The sequence below is a fragment of the Silurus aristotelis genome (assembly GCF_946808225.1).
Source record: "Silurus aristotelis genome assembly, chromosome: 27".
Taxonomy (NCBI): domain Eukaryota; kingdom Metazoa; phylum Chordata; class Actinopteri; order Siluriformes; family Siluridae; genus Silurus; species Silurus aristotelis.
Window position 1 is genome coordinate 5,019,673 of NC_139600.1, and position 17,602 is coordinate 5,037,274.

The 17,602-nt window shown below is 40.1% G+C and overlaps 1 protein-coding gene across 1 annotated transcript in view; it reads left to right on the plus strand.

Moving 5' to 3' along the window:
- LOC310721081 (uncharacterized protein) overlaps positions 1–17,602 on the plus strand; it is a 106,769-nt gene that overhangs the window by 50,863 nt on the left and 38,304 nt on the right. Inside the window, exons 20-29 of the mRNA XM_083532352.1 lie at positions 3,577–3,639; positions 3,816–3,860; positions 3,989–4,021; positions 7,676–7,714; positions 7,956–8,000; positions 8,342–8,377; positions 10,788–10,832; positions 11,293–11,346; positions 12,419–12,472; positions 17,022–17,102. Of these exons, the coding sequence (XP_083388478.1) occupies positions 3,577–3,639; positions 3,816–3,860; positions 3,989–4,021; positions 7,676–7,714; positions 7,956–8,000; positions 8,342–8,377; positions 10,788–10,832; positions 11,293–11,346; positions 12,419–12,472; positions 17,022–17,102 (495 nt within the window). The remainder of the gene's footprint in view (positions 1–3,576; positions 3,640–3,815; positions 3,861–3,988; positions 4,022–7,675; positions 7,715–7,955; positions 8,001–8,341; positions 8,378–10,787; positions 10,833–11,292; positions 11,347–12,418; positions 12,473–17,021; positions 17,103–17,602) is intronic.

Genomic DNA, 17,602 nt, shown 5'->3' on the forward strand with positions numbered 1-17,602 from the left:
GTTTATTAATGATGCAGGACATCCACCTAGTAATGCATTACAGTAGTCTATTCTAGAGGTCATAAACGCATGGACGAGCTTCTCTGCATCAGATATAGATAACATATTTCTTAGCTTAGAAATATTTCTAAGGTGAAAGAAGGCTGTTTTTGTAACTTGATTGATGTGATTTTTGAAAGATAAGTTGCTGTCTAAAATAACTCCCAGGTCTTTTACCGTTGAACTAGTAGTTACAGAACAACCGTCTAAATGCAGGCTGAGATGCTGGAGCTTCTGTGTACTATTTTTTGGGCCGATGAGCAAAATCTCCGTTTTATCAGAATTTAATAGCAGAAAGTTATGGGTCATCCAATCTCTTATTTCTTCAACACACTCAGTTATGCGAGCTAATTGAGCTGTATCGCCTGGTTTGGATGAAATATATAGCTGAAGAGGGCTAAATGGAGGGTCACGATGATGGCATGTGCCTTATGACCTGCCTCTATAAACACTTCATATAGATGGGAATGAGTGCGACGGGACGATAGTCAATTAGGCAGGAGACTGTAGAATTCTTTGGCAATGGGACGATGGTCGTTGTCTTGAGGCACTTATGAACAATGGCACTGCTCAGGGAGAGGTTAAAGTTGCCAGTGAAGACATCTGCTAGCTGTTCTGCACATTTCCTAAGCACTCTGCCAGGAATGTTGTCTGGTCCAGCAGACTTTCATGGGTTAACACTGCATAGAGTTTTTTATGAGAGTCTGAGAACCTGTCATTGGGAGGATGGGTGGTCTTTCTTGCTGCTATGTTGTCTTGCACTTCAAACCGGGTGTAGAAGTTGTTCATCACATCTGGAAGGGAGGTGTCACGTTCACTTCGGGTGAAGTTGTCTTGTAGTTCGTGTTTGCCTGGATGCCACTTGCGCCGGGTGTCTCAACTGTCCTGGAAGTGGCTGTGGATTCTCTTGCCGTGTGCGTGCTTCGACTCACTGATGGCACGGGACAGTATGGCCCTCAAGGGCATCTTCTCCCCTGCTCTGAAGGTGGAGTCTATAGATTTTAGCAGCGCACGCACCTTTGCGGTCATCTACAGCTTCTGGTTAAAGTGTGTAGTGATGGTCTTGGAGATGGTAACGTCATCAGCACAATTGCTGATGTAGCTGGTCACTGATGATTTGTACTCCTCCCAATTAAGGGAATCGCCGTTGGTTGCAGCCTCCCTAAACATGTCCCAGTCATTGCATTCAAAACAGTCCTGAAGAGCAGACGTGGCTTCTGATGGCCACGTTTTCACCTGTTTCAGAACCAGTTTAGAGCGATGTTTGTGTAAACAAGATCCAGTGTTTTTGCCCCACTGGGTGCAAATATCAATTGTACATACTGTAAGTATTCAGACCCTTTACTCTGTACTTAGTTGAAGCAACATTTACAGTCTTGATACCTTTTTTGTATGACGCAACAAGCTTTACACACCTGGATTGGGGATTTTCTGCCACTCTTCATCGCGAATCCTCTAAAGCAGGTTAAGGTTTGATGGGGAGCATCAGTGGACAAACACTCTTAGTTCTCTCCAGATATGTTAAATAGGGTTAAAGTCAGGGCTCTCTCTGAGCCACTCTAGGAAATTCTCAGAGTTGTTTCGTAAGCCACTTCTGTGTTGTATTGGCTGTGTGCTTAGAGTCATTGTCATGTAGGAAGGTGAACCTTCGGCCCAGACTGAAGTCCTGAGTATTAAGGATATCTCTGTAGTGACTGATATCCTCCAGACATAACGTTTAGAATTGAGGCCCAATTCTTGGAAGAGTCCTGGCTGTGCCACACTTCTTCCATTTGAGAATTAAGGTTTTTGCACTGCGCTTGTGGGAATCTTTAGTGCAGCAGCAATGTTTTGTAGCCTTCCCCAGATCGGTGGCTTGCAACTTTTCTGTCTTTGAGCTCTGCAGGCAGTTCCTCATAGCTTGGTTATTGTTCTGATATGTGGTCAGCTGTAAGGCCTTGTATATAGAAGTGAGTGGCTTTTCAAATCACGTCCAGGTGGATTTTAATCAAGGTGTAGAAACATCGCAGCAAAGATCAAGAGAAATGGGAGGCACCTGAGCTATTTTTCAAGATGGTCTGCCTGCTTATGTGCATGTGATATGTGAAAGATTTACAACCATTTCTAAATTTCAAAATTATATACTTAAGTATCACTCTAGTGCCAAGGATATTTACATAATCTGATAGCTAAAGGTATAAGGATACTGCCATCTCTGCCATACCCCCAGCACAGAGCAGGCCTCCATAGACATGTCTTTATGTGCCACTTGATCTCATGATCTTGAACTGTAAAAAACGCGTCCTCATCTGTACGAGACAATTCAATTCATTACCATGAAACTAAATGAATTAACCATTACTTGAGGTGTGAACCCCAGCTGCAACAGTAATCTCCATAGGATTTATTGAGTTTTTTTTAATGTGTGTGTGTGTGTGTGTGTGTGTGTGTGTGTGTGTGTGTGTGTGTGTGTGTGTGTGTGTGTGTGTGGTCTGTGAGGCCTCTGCTGACCTTGCTGATTGGTGGAATGCACTGGCACCTTCCCCCTTGGCATGATCTGTTTTTGCAATTAGATAGGATGATTTGGCAGCCTTGACTTTCCATAAACTATTGATATTGCCTCTCAGAGGGATGAGCAGGCCAAGACTGACTGTGAAGATACACAGTACAAAATTTAAACATTATTGAATGCAACATGATCTACACACAAGAATGCATCTAGCTCTTAATAGACTGCTTCAAGCAGCTATTTAAAGTCCATAGAACTATGGTTACATGTATAGCTACAGTAGACTTTTATCTAGCTACTGTATGTACAGTACTTGTGTATGTTTAATCATACGGTTTCTAAAATACTGCATCCTATGGTGTGTGTGTGTGACAAATCCCAGACTGTCCTTTATAAATCCAATTTATTAATCTTACAAAATAGTCCCTGCCATCATTTAATCAACACTAATAATATGATGTAATCTTTAGGTATTGTCATTTGCACATAAAAGCTCCAGCATGCATAAAAAATTGTTTTTAAAAAAGGCAAAATCTTATACGAGTTAACACAGGAGAGGTGCAACTGAGAAGTGTTTGGAGGTAACATGTTTGAATCCTGATTATGCCCCAGTCACGAGTCTTCCAGAATCTTTTTTTGTGTGTCTCGGTGGTTGGGCGACCTCGTGAATGTGGAGCTAATGCTAATGGGTGTGAATCGGCTGAATCAAGGAAATTATTGTTCATTAAAACGAGCTCAGCAACAAAAACTAGCAATGAAAAGGTTCATTAATTCAAGCATAAATAAACAATGTTATATTAATAATTGATAAATTACAGTATCTGTGTGCAAAGAATCGTCCAGAATATTTCCAGAAATACAGTATCTAAAGCATGTTTCCTGTTTTCTCTATACATCTTGAAATACACGTGAAAATCAGAATACTGGTAAAGTGGGTTTGTCATAAAGTTTTGGCCATGGAAGCACATTCGGCTGAGTATTTTCAGTTGTATATTTAATTGCAGTATTTTACATCATTCAAATTAATCTTTGTTTTTTTCTTTATCCAGGGGGAGAAAGGAGATCAAGGTGTGATGGGAGAAATGGGACAGAGGGGGGAGAAAGGGGATGCAGTATGTGACACACACACTCTTTCTAACTTGCTCAGTCATATACTGTATATACACACACACACACACACACACACACACACACACACACACACACACACACACACACACACACACACAGAGAGAATTGTTCAACTGTTTTTCAGTCTGGAATAAAACTGGACTGTTTCCTCCCATAGGGACTGCCTGGTCAAGAGGGTGCCCTTGGCATTAAAGGACAGAAGGTACAAACAGGACAGAGTGTGTGTGTGTGTGTGTGTGTGTGTGTGTGTGTGTGTGTGCAGTAGGATTGTACTAAGTGTGTGATTTTTTTTGTCTTCTTATCTAATTTGAGGTGTTTCATTATCATTAGGGTGAAGTTGGTCCCAGAGGACCCCCAGGCCCAGTAAGTATTTAGTTGGTCCACACATACTAAAGATAGACAATTATATAAACATCCACATTCCCACTACAAGTGCTGATAAACTGGTTTGAAAGCATCGATTGGGTTATGTATGTGTGTGTGTGTGTGTGTGTGTGTGCGTGCGTGCGTGCGTGCGTGCGTGCGTGCGTGCGTGCGTGCGTGCGTGCGTGCGTGCGTGCACTGAATTGTGTTTACCTCAGGCAGGCAGTCAGGGCAGACACACACACACACACACACACACACACACACACACACACACACACACACACACACACAGTAACAACACAAGACAGTTGTTAAACAAGAGGCTGTGCAATACATGTATCAACAAACAGAAACAATTTCATATAGAATATAAATACGACTGAATGACTAAATCATAAATAGTTTTCCCACATGCTTGTTCTCTAAACCGAGTACTAATAAATAAAATTATTGATATTTTTAACAGGTAAAATCTATTTGAATCTGTTGATCCAGCTCATGATTAGAATCACTCAGTCTATCACTCGGATTCACTACTGAAAAAGAGAATCAGTCAGTTTATTTATACCAGTGGTGGGCAATGAATTTCACACCGAGGCTTTCAGTGGTGTCTTACCTAAATCAGCCCACCTCTTAATACCATCATTATGAAGCCACAACTATAGAAACCATCAATATTATAGATAAGCGCAGTATAAAAGAGCGCTGCAGGTCTCACCACAGTCCTATAAACTCTTCCTTTTACCCTCACAGATACTCTTCTATCACAAATCACTTCTGCTATCACTCTTCTCCACCCACTCCACCCTGCCTGCACTCTTTTCTTCACTTCTCTAACACACTCTCCATTACTTTGCACTGTTGACCCCAGGTACCTGAACTCCTCCACCTTCTCCACCTCTTCTCCCTGTAACCGCACCCCTCCATTTGCCCTCCCTCTCATTTACACACATGTACTCTGTCTTACTTCTACTGACTTTAATTCCCCTTCTCTCCAGTGCATCCCTCCACCTCTCCAGGCTCTTCTCAAAAATTTTCCTTATTCATCAGATGCTCAAAATACTCCCTCCATCTTCTCAACACACTCTCCTCACTAGTCAACACATTTCCATCTCCATCCTTTATTGCTCTAACTTGCAGTACATCCTTCCCAGCTCGATCTCTCTGCCTGGCCAATCTGTACAAATCCTTTTATCCTTCCTTACTGTCCAACCTCTCATACAGCTCCTCATATGCCTTTTCCTTGGCTTTCGCCACATCGCTCTTTACCTGCTGCCGCATCGCCTTGTACTCCTGCCTACTTCTCTCATCACTCTGTCGATCCCAATTTTGTTTCGCCAACTTCTTTTTCTTTATGCTCTCCTGCACTTCCTCATTCCACCACCTTGTCTCTCTTTGTCTTCCTTTCACTTTCCAGATGTCAAACCAAGTACCTTTCACAGTAGTTGCCCAATCTTCCAGCACCTCTTTTGAATGAATGCGATTACCAAAGCAAAAAAATCTCATAAAATCACCCCAGGGTTTCAGTGCATTTTTTCAGTGCATCACAATTTTCCCAATTTAAATTGTGTTTTTGTTCAAATTCAACAAAAAAGAATACAAAAGTATAAATGGTTTGTGAAAAAGCTTAACAACTGCTTTTAAGCTGTTTTGTCTGGCCTTTCTTCATTTGTCCGGATTTTATTGAAAAGTCCTCTGTGATCCATTTTGGAATAAAAAAATCTATTAAACCCACACGAATATATTTCAGCTATATTTGAGCGTTGTTTTTATGCCATCAAGCGGCCTCTGATTGGGTATAAAGCAACAGCTCCAAGCAACATGGATCTGAATCTAACACAAGCTCATGACATATATTTCTGCTGGATTTACAGCAATATGTGATTTGACGGCTGAAATCTGATTGGTTAAAAACTCTAGCCGAAAATTAAAAACAGTGAGAAGCAGTTTACTTGAGAGTGAAATTAAGAGAATTGACTTTTAGGAATAATTAATTAGCAGAGAAAGTGTTTCCCTGGTGGTCTAGTGCTTAGGATTCGGCGCTCTCAACGCTGTTCGATCCCCGGTCAGGGAACCAACCCCAATCATTAGGGTTGAACAAGCCAGTGCACTCTTAGTGCCGGTCCCAAGCCCGGATAAATGGGGAGGGTTGCGTTAGGAAGGGCATCCAGCGTAAAACATGTGCCAAATCAAACATGCGGATGATCCACTGTGGCGACCCCTAATGGGAGAAGCCGAAAGAAAGTAATTAGCAGAGAAAGTCCTGACAGCCAACCTCTTATTTATACTGTACACTATCCATAATAAAAATCATGGAAGATGCTGCTACTGAAAAAATTCATTCAAGTGAAAATAATAGTCTCATAATTCCTCCAATAAAGTAAAGTTCAATTCAATTTAATAAAATTTTATTTGTATAGTGCTTTTAACAATGGACATTGTCCCAAATATCTTTACAGAAATCAATAGAATCAGTGTAAATTTTACTTTCATAAATCTGTCCCAAATTGTATCCCTAGAATTGATAGTTTTCTCCTCTTGAACGAGTGCTAAATAGCCAGTTGTGCTTCTTTAGCTTTAGGTATTATTCTGAAAATAATTGCTTTGATATGTCTGTCAGTCGAATCACTGAAATACAGAATATAGATTAGTTCAGTAAAAATTTTCACCAGTTATTGAATGAAACACACACACACACACACACACACACACACACACACACACACACACACACAAGCATTTGCAAAAATTCCTTTTCTTCCTTTATGCTTTTCCACATCTTTTCCCAACAGATAATGTTTGCTTAAAAGCCTTCTTCAAATATTAAAATAAATTTGTATAATATTGTATAAAATGTTGCATAAACCGTTTTTTAATGTTGCATGTTAAACCCCTGAATATCGCATAATATCGAATGTGCCATATTACAGTTCAATCCAGAACTGGATTTAATCAAACAAATAAAATATTTATGAAAAATATAAAAAAATTTATAATTGTATAAATGTATAATATAATAAAACAATAAAATATATTAAAAAAGCAAAAATATTTAGCAGATCAGAACAGATTTGTTTAACAGACCTGGCTTTTAAAAACTGCTCTGTTTTATCCACGATAGAGCAGGAAAAGTGTCACAAGTCTGCTCTAAGTTATCCTCTATTAAATACTAATGCTGAAAGAGTTTGGTCAGTATATTCCAGCATAATTGGGACAGTTAATATGTTTTGAGAATATTCCAGATAATGACCCTATAACATCAATACAACACCCAATTACAGGTTTGTATTAATAATGTATTTATTCTCTAAGTTGTATTTAATCAATGTATTCTCTAAGATGTACAGATGGTAATACTGTAAATTACTATACTAAATTATGTAATCTGTAATTTGTGAAATTATAAAAAAAAAAGACTTATAACACTACCTCATACTGATCACCATTCTTTAAGACTCCTGGGTAGGCCATGTCTCAACTTAGGAGAGTTACAATGCGATCATGGTCATCTCCAGCGTAAGTCGAGGAACTACCTGTATTTAGTCATAAAATATATTACTAGTTTAAATGAACTGAATGTGGGTAAATGAGGGAGGGTTGATATTCTACCGATGGTCTAATCTGTGCTGTCTGATCTGTTCTGCCTTGCAGGTGATGACAGCGCATGGGCTCAGACATCTCTCTGTACCTGTACGTTTGCACTTTTCTAGAATGTTAACTTTACAAAAAAGATGCTCTTCATAATCCATAACACATCTTTAAAGTTTTTCATAAGTTAATTAATAAGTAGCATTGATGCGAATTAGCGAATGTTATCCATAGGGGAAAACTATTTAATGGAAAGCAACATAAAAATTTAAAGGGGATTTTTACCAAAATGAATGTGGATAAAGACTGAGAGAGTAAACCACTTTTTCTTTCTGTTAATTAGAGTGAAGCAGGGGAGAAGGGAGAGAAAGGTGAAAAAGGAGACATGGTGAGTGTGTAATTAAGATACTCTGCTATTTGCAACTGAGTAAACGATAATGCAATAATGATCTTTCACTCAAAAATCACTCACAAGTACAGAAAGCACATGAAAAGAGAACACAGGTATTGGATTTCAGCACTGTGAGGGTTTTTTTTGTATCTCAGTTGGTTGCTGGTTTGATGAAATGGAATAAAAAAGAAAGTTCAGAACAGTAATTATGAAAAACACACAAACCCTCAATAAAAAAAAGTGTTCGCCCTGAAATGGCAATGTGTCATTGTGAAGGCCTTAATGTATTACTATTAATACACAGATGTCATCTCATTTTTTTCCTTCTTATTCACCAGGGTGAAAAAGGCATTCCAGGGCTGCCAGGTGTCAAGGTAAAACACAACACCACATAAACCAAGGTGAATTTTTTTTGAGGCCTGTGTGTGTTTTTTAAATGCTGCAAACTAGGTCATTAAACAGTATTCATTTTCATCAAACTGTCACCTCAGGCAAGATGCAACAGCAGGTTTTGGATTAAATAAATGTAGCAATATCATGTTCCACTTCACACATTTCTGTTTATATTTGGAGAAAATGCTAACTCATTATATAAATGAAGGTTGAATGTAGGTTAAATGCTGAAAGAAATTATAAACCAACATGGCAACCATTCCATACTTCAGGGTCATGCAGTACCGTCTGGACTGCGGTTAAATGTTCACCAAACAACAAGACACTAATCTGAAAAGTACATCAAAGTTCTATACACATAATTTATCTATCGTGGAATGATCTGCCCAGTCACTGCACCTACATCCTACTGAACTGCTCTAGAATTGAATTGAATTGAAAAATTGAATTGAATTGAATTGAATTGAAAATTGAATTGAATTGAATCACAAGATCAGAAGGAAATATCCAAATAGTGAAGCTGAATGTTTGTAGCAATTAACTTTCCAGATAACAAGAGTGTAAGATTTATATCTGTTCATTCATATATTTGTTTGGTCAAAGTAAATCTATACCAAAACAACCCAGTTTGTTGCATATAAGCAAAAGGAACATACATGTGTCTCTCAAAAATGATAAAAGACTAGGTGTTTCCACACTTTTCACTGACGGACATTGTCACAAAGACACACAAGGAAAAAATATCAACTGATATAAACTCCTTAAGATATAAAGAAGAAACGTTGAGAGGAATATGACTTACCGTATTTTTCGGACTATAAGCCGCTACTTTTTTCCCAAGTTTTGAACCCCGCGGCTTAAACAACGAAGCGGCTAATTTATGAATTTTTCCTGGGTTTTTCCTGGTTTTACAAACTTCAGGCCAAAAAACTGAGCCCTATAAAATAAGACCAATGATATTTCTGAACGGAAACGAAAAAACGCACCTCACCTGTGTTCTGAGCTGCACGGCATCGGGAGAAAAAACTTCCATCGGGTGATTTTTAAACGCACGAAGATAAACTCATGAGAGAAATAGTTGTAAAAGGAAGGAGGAAGACAGTGAACAATGACTTTCTTGGTAGACTACTGTTTAGATACAAGCCGTTGTAACGTGTTGAGTCTGGGTGAAGGGAGAGCTCGCTAACTCCAGTTGCACGAGAAATCATATAAACACAAACAGATTTCCAAAACTCGTGCTTTTTTATTTTTCATGGCAACAGCGTTACGGGTTAGTCAAAGAATGTTAGAAATGAGCATCAGAAAATAATAAGGACATATTCCTCGGTCTCCACACACGCAGTAATACCGGGAAAAATGCAGTGCCATGCTATTCCCAAAATACCGCTATGCTCCTAGAGGAACGCAACATATTTCACCCGTTACTCCGTGTGTAACGTGTCTTTCGTTAAAGCCTGTGTAAAGTACTTTAGTGTAGACACCTGCGGCTTATAGACAGGTGCGGCTTATTTATGTTAAAAATAAAAATATTTGTAAAATTCGGCTTATATATGGGTGCGCTTTATAGTCCGGAAATTACGGTATTTGGCAATTGTAATTTTAAGCCATCGCAGCAACTGTTGGCTCAGTGACTGTGGTACGAGACATTTCAGTTGGTTTAAATTTCACTATTAGTATTTTATTTGTCAGTGAGAAATTTGAAAGCCTTTGGAGCAGTGCAGTCGTAGTGTTGGATGTGTTTACATCTTGTTGCAGCAGTCTGGACTATTTGGAGCTTGTTTGTTCCCTCACTAGAATATCCAGATACTACGACAATAATCTCATCCTGAGGTACCAAAGTGTGAACGACTTTTTCTGCACCATGTAGTGATGAGATATTTCTGAGATGAGATCTGTTATCTATATGAGCTTTAAAAAACTAGACTTAAAAATCATGCCAAGGTTTTTTTTTTTTTTTTTTACAGTTGCGTATGTCATCAGCATAACACTGAAAGCTAATACCATGTTTACAAATAATTTAACGCAGAGGTAGCGTATGAAAAAAAAGCATCTCATTACAGTGGTACCAGTCAAAGGGTGGTATATATTAGGCAGCAAGTGAACAGTAAGTTCTCAAAATGATCCAAGGAAGGGCAGCTGGTGAACCGGAGACAGACACACACACACACACACACACACACACACACACACACACACACATGCAAGAGATATACCCTGAAATTTAGTGGTGTACCATGATAGGTCTCTAGTTGTTTCACACATCTAAATGTAAATATCAGGAAGTAAAAGCTGAAATCTCTTCTGATCTCATCTCATCTCATATCCTTCTTTTCATCTCAAACCCAAACATGTTCTTTAATCTCATCAGTCTGCTTTTCCTGCTTTATAAAGGGAACTGATGGATTGCCTGGACAAATGGGAAAGCCAGGTTCACAGGTTAGTATTAATAGATCTTTATAATGCGTGTGTTTTCATTTATTAATTTAGCAAAGGAAGCAGAAAACCATGCAATAGAAAATTGGTTAAACAGCCCAGCTCACGGACTCAGCAGTGTTTATTGTGTTTTAATGGGATTTGTAAAAGTAAATTTAAATGATAAAAAAATTAAGTAAAAAAAAGAAATTTGCTTATAAAATGGGAAATCTGGCCAGAACGTGTGCATTGTTTTTATAAACAGCACAGTTTGAGTAATAATCCACCTGAAATAAATAAAAATAAAACAGCCCACCCAACCAGCGTTGGGTGGGCTGACATAACTGACATAACTGCCGGTCTTTCACACTGTGTTATTTAATTGCATGGTTCTTCCCATAAAACAAGATCTAAACTATTATCATTTATCTCCAATATATTTCAATTGCATGCCTAATGCTTTTTAAAACTGATATTCCTTTAGGGCAAAGACGGATTACCAGGTCCTGCTGGACTTCCAGGTCTTTCTGGAGAAAAGGCAAGTAAAAACACTGCTATTGTCTTCTAACTTGAAATACAAGAAACTAAATAAAATAAATTAGATGCAGTCTATATAAATAAAATATAAAAAAAGGTTGAGTTGTGTGATGGGTATTTTGATGTGAGAATTCATGCACATAGAGAGGGAGCCTGGTTTATATTTCTGTCTTCTTCTCCTGAGCGCATATGCAAACTAAGTAGTGTGAATTTGCACACATGAAGATGGGATCATGCTAGAAAGCTGAGGTCACAGAGCAAAGTGTAAACTATGTTACAGGTCCACAAGAGCACAGAGGGTGAAGGGCCCTGCTCAAGGGCCCCAAGAGTGGCTGCTTGGCGATATCGGTGCTTGAAACTTCTGATCAGCCTTTATCACTGAGCTACCACCTTCTCACAGGATATATGTTTGCAATACTGCAGGATTAAACAGGTCATTATGATGAACTACAGCTGATAAAAACTGCACTTAAAAAAAAAACTGCACTTAATTGCACTTGTTATTGTATATGTTTGCACTTGTTTATACAATAACAAGTGCAATGAAGTGCACTTTTTTTTTTAAGTGCAGTATTGCACACTTTTATATCCTGTGAAAAGGTGGTAGCTCAGTGATAAAGGCTGATCAGAAGGTAGGGGGGTTCAAACATTTCTATCATCACTGGGATATTCGAGGAAAGATTTTCACTGTGCTGTATAAGTACATGTGACAAGTATAAAGCACCTTGACTTTTTTTTACTTTCTTTTTTCTTCCAATAAAGACAAAATGTAAATGTAGGTGAAGTTTGTGCAACACTGCCCTCTAGAGCATGATACTTGCAATTAAGAAGGCTTCACACTGTGCAATCATGTCTGCATCTTCTGATCTGATCATTGATAAATGCACCCAGAAATACAAATCAGCCCTCAGTTCTTTCTTTTTTTTTCCGTATTTACTGAACCTGCAGCAAGTTACAAGACTGTAAAATAAAGCAACATACATGCAAGCTTCGTGGCGCAGCAGAATGACTGGATTTTGTTGAAACAAGAGCATGATTGATCTATCTATTCATTTTTTTTTTATTATTTGCAGGGACTAGTAGGGGAGTCAGGAGCACCAGGGAGAGATGGAGAGAAAGGACAGAAGGTAAACGTTAATTTCAGCCTGACTTGAGCACTCCAGCATTGATGAGCAGGCTTGAATTACAAAAGGATTTCATGAGTCTCACTTAACATAAACCTCACTCAAATTGCTTCCTGCTAAAGCTTTTTGAGTTTATTTAGGCGTATGTGTAATATTGTGTATGCACATGGCTGGCACATGAATGTTTAAAGGAATACTTGTTACTGTACATACTGTGTTGTTACATACTGCATTTTGCTCGCACAGTTTTCATCCCTGAGGAGCAAAAATCATGTGCAGTTTTGTCTCAGAAATACAGACAGGCAGCTAGAACTTTATTGTCATTGCATTGTACAGATACACAGCAACAAAAAAAGACAAAAAAAGTTTAGCATCTACCAGAAGTGCAAATAGTAGCAATTGTGCAAATTGACAAAGGCAGATAAATATGTAAGAATATGTACAGCAAATAAATATAAATGCTGTAGCAATTAAAAATGAAGTGAAGACACTGTTAAAAATGTACAGCAAGTAAATTGTTATAAGGCCTTGAGAGGAACCAGACTCAAGATGAACCCGTCCTCATCTGGGTGGCACCAAATGTCCTTTTATTGCAGATTAACGATATTGAGGTGTGCGGTGATGGTGATGGTGATCAGATGCAGCCTGTAGTCCTGAGTCCTGAGTGTAGCAGACTGTGGACATTGATTGTTGACATTAACATTAATAAAGAGAACACCATCCAGAAGCAGGCCGGGACGAAGCGGGCAGATCCGAGGAGAGGAGAAGGGCAGGAACAGTGGTCACTGGTACCTCAGGAGCATTTTTAACTCGACTGAGAGAGAGAAAGAGAAATATAGGGATTATTAAGTATCTTTGTATAAAAGTTAAAGATACTGTGTAGTTGGCGACTCCAGCAAGACTCACTCTGGCACCAAAACTAATAGGGAGAACCACACCACCATCAACAAACCTGAGTAAACGCATGAGAGTGAGGGGACAACAGCATACAAATATCTTATTTCACCAAATACATCATATCAGTCCAGATCTGCTCTTTACCCAAGAAAAACCTACTGATAAATATAATATAATAAATATTTTTTCTGTCAAGACTCGGACTGTGTCTGAGTCCTGAACGCTAATTGAAAGGCTGTTCCATAAATGTGGGGTTTTGTAAGAGAAATATCTGCCCTCTGCTGGAGTCTTTATTATTTGAGGTACCAACAAATAGCCTGCACCTTTTGATCTAAGTAGGCTTGGGGGATCATACTGGAAGAAAAGTTCATTTAGATAGACAGTCAGTAGTAGTATTTTATAATCAATCTTCTTCTTCTTTCGGCTGCTCCCATTAGGGGTCGCCACAGCGGATCATCCGTCTCCATACCACCCTGTCCTCTACATCTGCCTCTTTCACACCAACTACCTGCATGTCTTCCCCCACCACATCCATGAACCTCCTCCTTGGCCTTCCTCTTTTCCTTCTACCTGGAGGCTCCATCCTCAGCATTCTTCTACCAATATAATTCATGTCTCTCCTTTGCACATGTCCAAACCATCTCAATCTCGCCTCCCTCACCTTGTCACCAAAACATCCTACATGCGCTGTCCCTCTAATAAACTCATTTCTAATGGTGTCCATCCTTGTCACTCCCAATGAAAACCTTAACATCTTCAGCTCTGCTACCTTCAGCTCCATCTCCTGTCTTTTACTCAATGCCACTGTCTCTAATCCATACAACATCGCAGGTCTCACCACAGTCCTATAAACTTTCCCTTTCATTCTTGCAGATACCCTACTATCACAAATCACTCCTGTCACTCTTCTCCACCCACTCCACCCTGCCTGCACTTTTTTCTTTACTTCTCTAACACACTCACCATTACTTTGCACTGTTGACCCCAGGTACCTGAACTCCTCCACCTTTTCCACCTCTTCTCCCTGCAACCGCATCACTCCACTGCCCTCCCTCTCATTCACACACATGTACTCTGTCTTACTCCTACTGACTCTCATTCCCCTTCTCTCCAACGCATATCTCCACCTCTCCAGGCTCTTTTCAACCTGCTCCCTAATCTCACCACAAATCACAATATCATCCGCAAACATCATAGTCCAGGGAGACTCCTGTCTGACCTCGTCCGTCAACCTGTCCATCACCACTGCAAACAGGAAAGGGCTCAGGGCCGATCCTTGATGCAGTCCAACCTTCACTCTGAACCAGTCTGTCGTACCTACTGCACACTTAACTGCCGTCACACTGTCCTCATACATGTCCTGCACCACCCTCACATACTTCTCTGACACACCTGACTTCCTCATACAATACCACAACTCCTCTCTTGGCATTCTGTCGTACGCTTTCTCTAAATCCACAAATAAACAATGCAATTCCTTCTGTCCTTCTCTATACTTTTCCATCAACATTCTCAAAGCAAATAAGGCATCTGTGGTGCTCTTCCTCGGCATGAAACCATACTGTTGCTCACAGATGGTCACCTCTTCTCTCAGCCTGGCTTCCACTACTCTTTCCCATAACTTCATGGTGTGACTGATCAACTTAATTCCCCTGTAGTTACTGCAAGACACATCTCCTTTATGCTTAAAGATCGGTACCAGCACACTTCTTCTCCATTCCTCAGGCATCTTCTCACCTTCCAAAATCCTGTTAAACAACCTGGTCAAAAACTCCACTGCCATCTCTCCTAAACATCTCCACGCTTCTACCGGTATGTCATCTGGTCCAACCGACTTTTCACTCTTCATCCTCTTAATCGCTGCTCTCACTTCCTCCTTACTAATCCTATCTACATCCTGCTTCACCAACTCCACATCGTCCAACCTCCTCTCTCTCTGATTTTCCTCATTCATCAGCTGCTCAAAATACTCCCGCCACCTTCTCAACACACTCTCCTCACTAGTCAACACTCCTCCTCACCTCCAAAACCATCCTACAGACCACCATCCGATGCTGTCTAGCTACACTGTCCCCCGCCAACACCTTACAGTCTCCAATCTCCTTCTGGTTGCATCTCCTGCATAGCACATAGTCCACCTGTGTGCACCTTCCTCCACTCTTATACGTCACCCTATGATCCTCCTTCTTCTTAAAATATGTGTTCACCACTGCCATTTCCATTCTATTAGCAAAATCTACCACCATTTGCCCTTCCACATTCCTCTCCTTAAAACCATACCTACCCATCACCTCCTCATCACCTCTGTTCCCTTCACCTACATGCCCATTAAAGTCTGCCCCAATCACCAATCGTTCTTTCCTAGGTTCACCATCTACCACTTCATCTAATTCACCCCAGAATTTTTCCTTCTCCTCCATCTCACAGCCAACTTGTGGAGCATAGGCACTGATGACATTTATCATCATCCCTTCAACTTCCACCTTCACGATCATCACCCTATCAGAAACTCTCTTCACCTCCACTACACTCTTACTGTACTCTTCCTTCAGAATCACCCCTACACCATTTCTCTTTCCATCCACACCATGATAAAACAGTTTAAATCCACCTCCAATGTTCCTGGCCTTACTCCCTTTCCACTTGGTCTCCTGAACACACAGCATATCTACCTTTCTCATCTCCATCATATCAGCTACCTCTCTCCCTTTACCCGTCATAGTACCACCATTTAAAGTACCAACCCGAACCTCCACTCTCCTACACTGCTCCTTTCCCTGCCGTCTCTGTAGACGTCTTCCTCCTCTCCTTCTTCTCCTTCGGCCAACAGTAGCCCAATTTCCACCAGTACCCTGTCGCTAATGAAACCTGTGGCGGTCGTTGTTGACCCAGGCCTCAACCAATCCGGTATGAAATTCTCATTTGTGATCCGCATATTTGATTTGGCACATGTTTTTACGCTGGATGCCCTTCCTAACGCAACCCTCCCCATTTACCCGGGCTTGGGACCGGCACTAAGAGTGCACTGGCTTGTGCATCCATAATGGCTGGGTTAGTATTTTATAATCAATATGAGATTTAATTGGAAGCCAGTGTAGACTAATTAAAACATGACGTGCTTATATTCTCTATTTCTGTTAAGGATCCTTGCTGCTGCATTCTGGACTAACTGAAGCTTATTATTATTAGTGCAAGATCTATGTAATATGTGTAGAAAGTAAGGGTATATTAATTACAACTGTACAGAATTTATACACTGTGTTTATACAGTGTTCTAACGGTGTAGTGTAGAGTTCAGTAGGTTGGTGGTGGATGGAAAAAAGCTGAGCCTGAATCTGCAGGTAGTTGGGTGCCAGTGATGTGTTGGGCAGTATTGACCACCGTTTGCAGGGCTTTACGTTCACACACAGTGAAGCCTTCATACCAGACAGTGATGGAGTTGGTCAGAATGCTCTCAATGATGCAGCAGTAAATATCTAAATGCCTTTACACTGGTAGACTTCGCCACACTTCCTATTCCTCCATTACTAATCAAACAGTGATTATAAATGCTTTTATCATGGCATATTACAATTATTGACAATACACCTTGTTCTCATGTGTGTGTGTGTGTGTTTGTGTGTGTGTGTGCATTTTCACACGTGTGTATGTGCAGGGTGATGCCGGTGGAATCCGAGGACCACAAGGCCCACCAGGTCCCAAGGGTGAGCCCGGGGTTGGAGCACTTGGTTATACTGTAAGTTATAGTTGCTGTAGTTGAATCTTTGTCCTCTTTTTCTGCCTAAACACATTAACAATAAACCCACGTTAAGGTATAAAAGTTCACCACCAATCATCGTTATGCCTTAGATTTCAGTTGTGTTCTACAGAACAGTACATATTAACTGAGAAAATATTAGCAATATTTTATTTGTTTTTGACAAATAAATTAAGCATGTACTGAATATATAAACCAGGGCTGTCAATCAATTAAAATATTTCATTGCGATTAATCGCATCATTGCAATGAGTTAATCTCAAATAAATCACATTTTTTTATATGTACCTTAAATGAATACTTTTCATCTTCATCTTCATCTTCTCCCGCTTATCCGTAATTCGGGTCGCGGGGGCAGCAGTCTAAGCAGATTCCCCAGACACTTCTCCGTGTCCAGGGATCGGGCTGTCAAGGCCCCCGCCTTCGACTGCTGCCCAATCCTCTCAGCACCGGTCCCTTACGGTCCCTCCTGCAGGTGG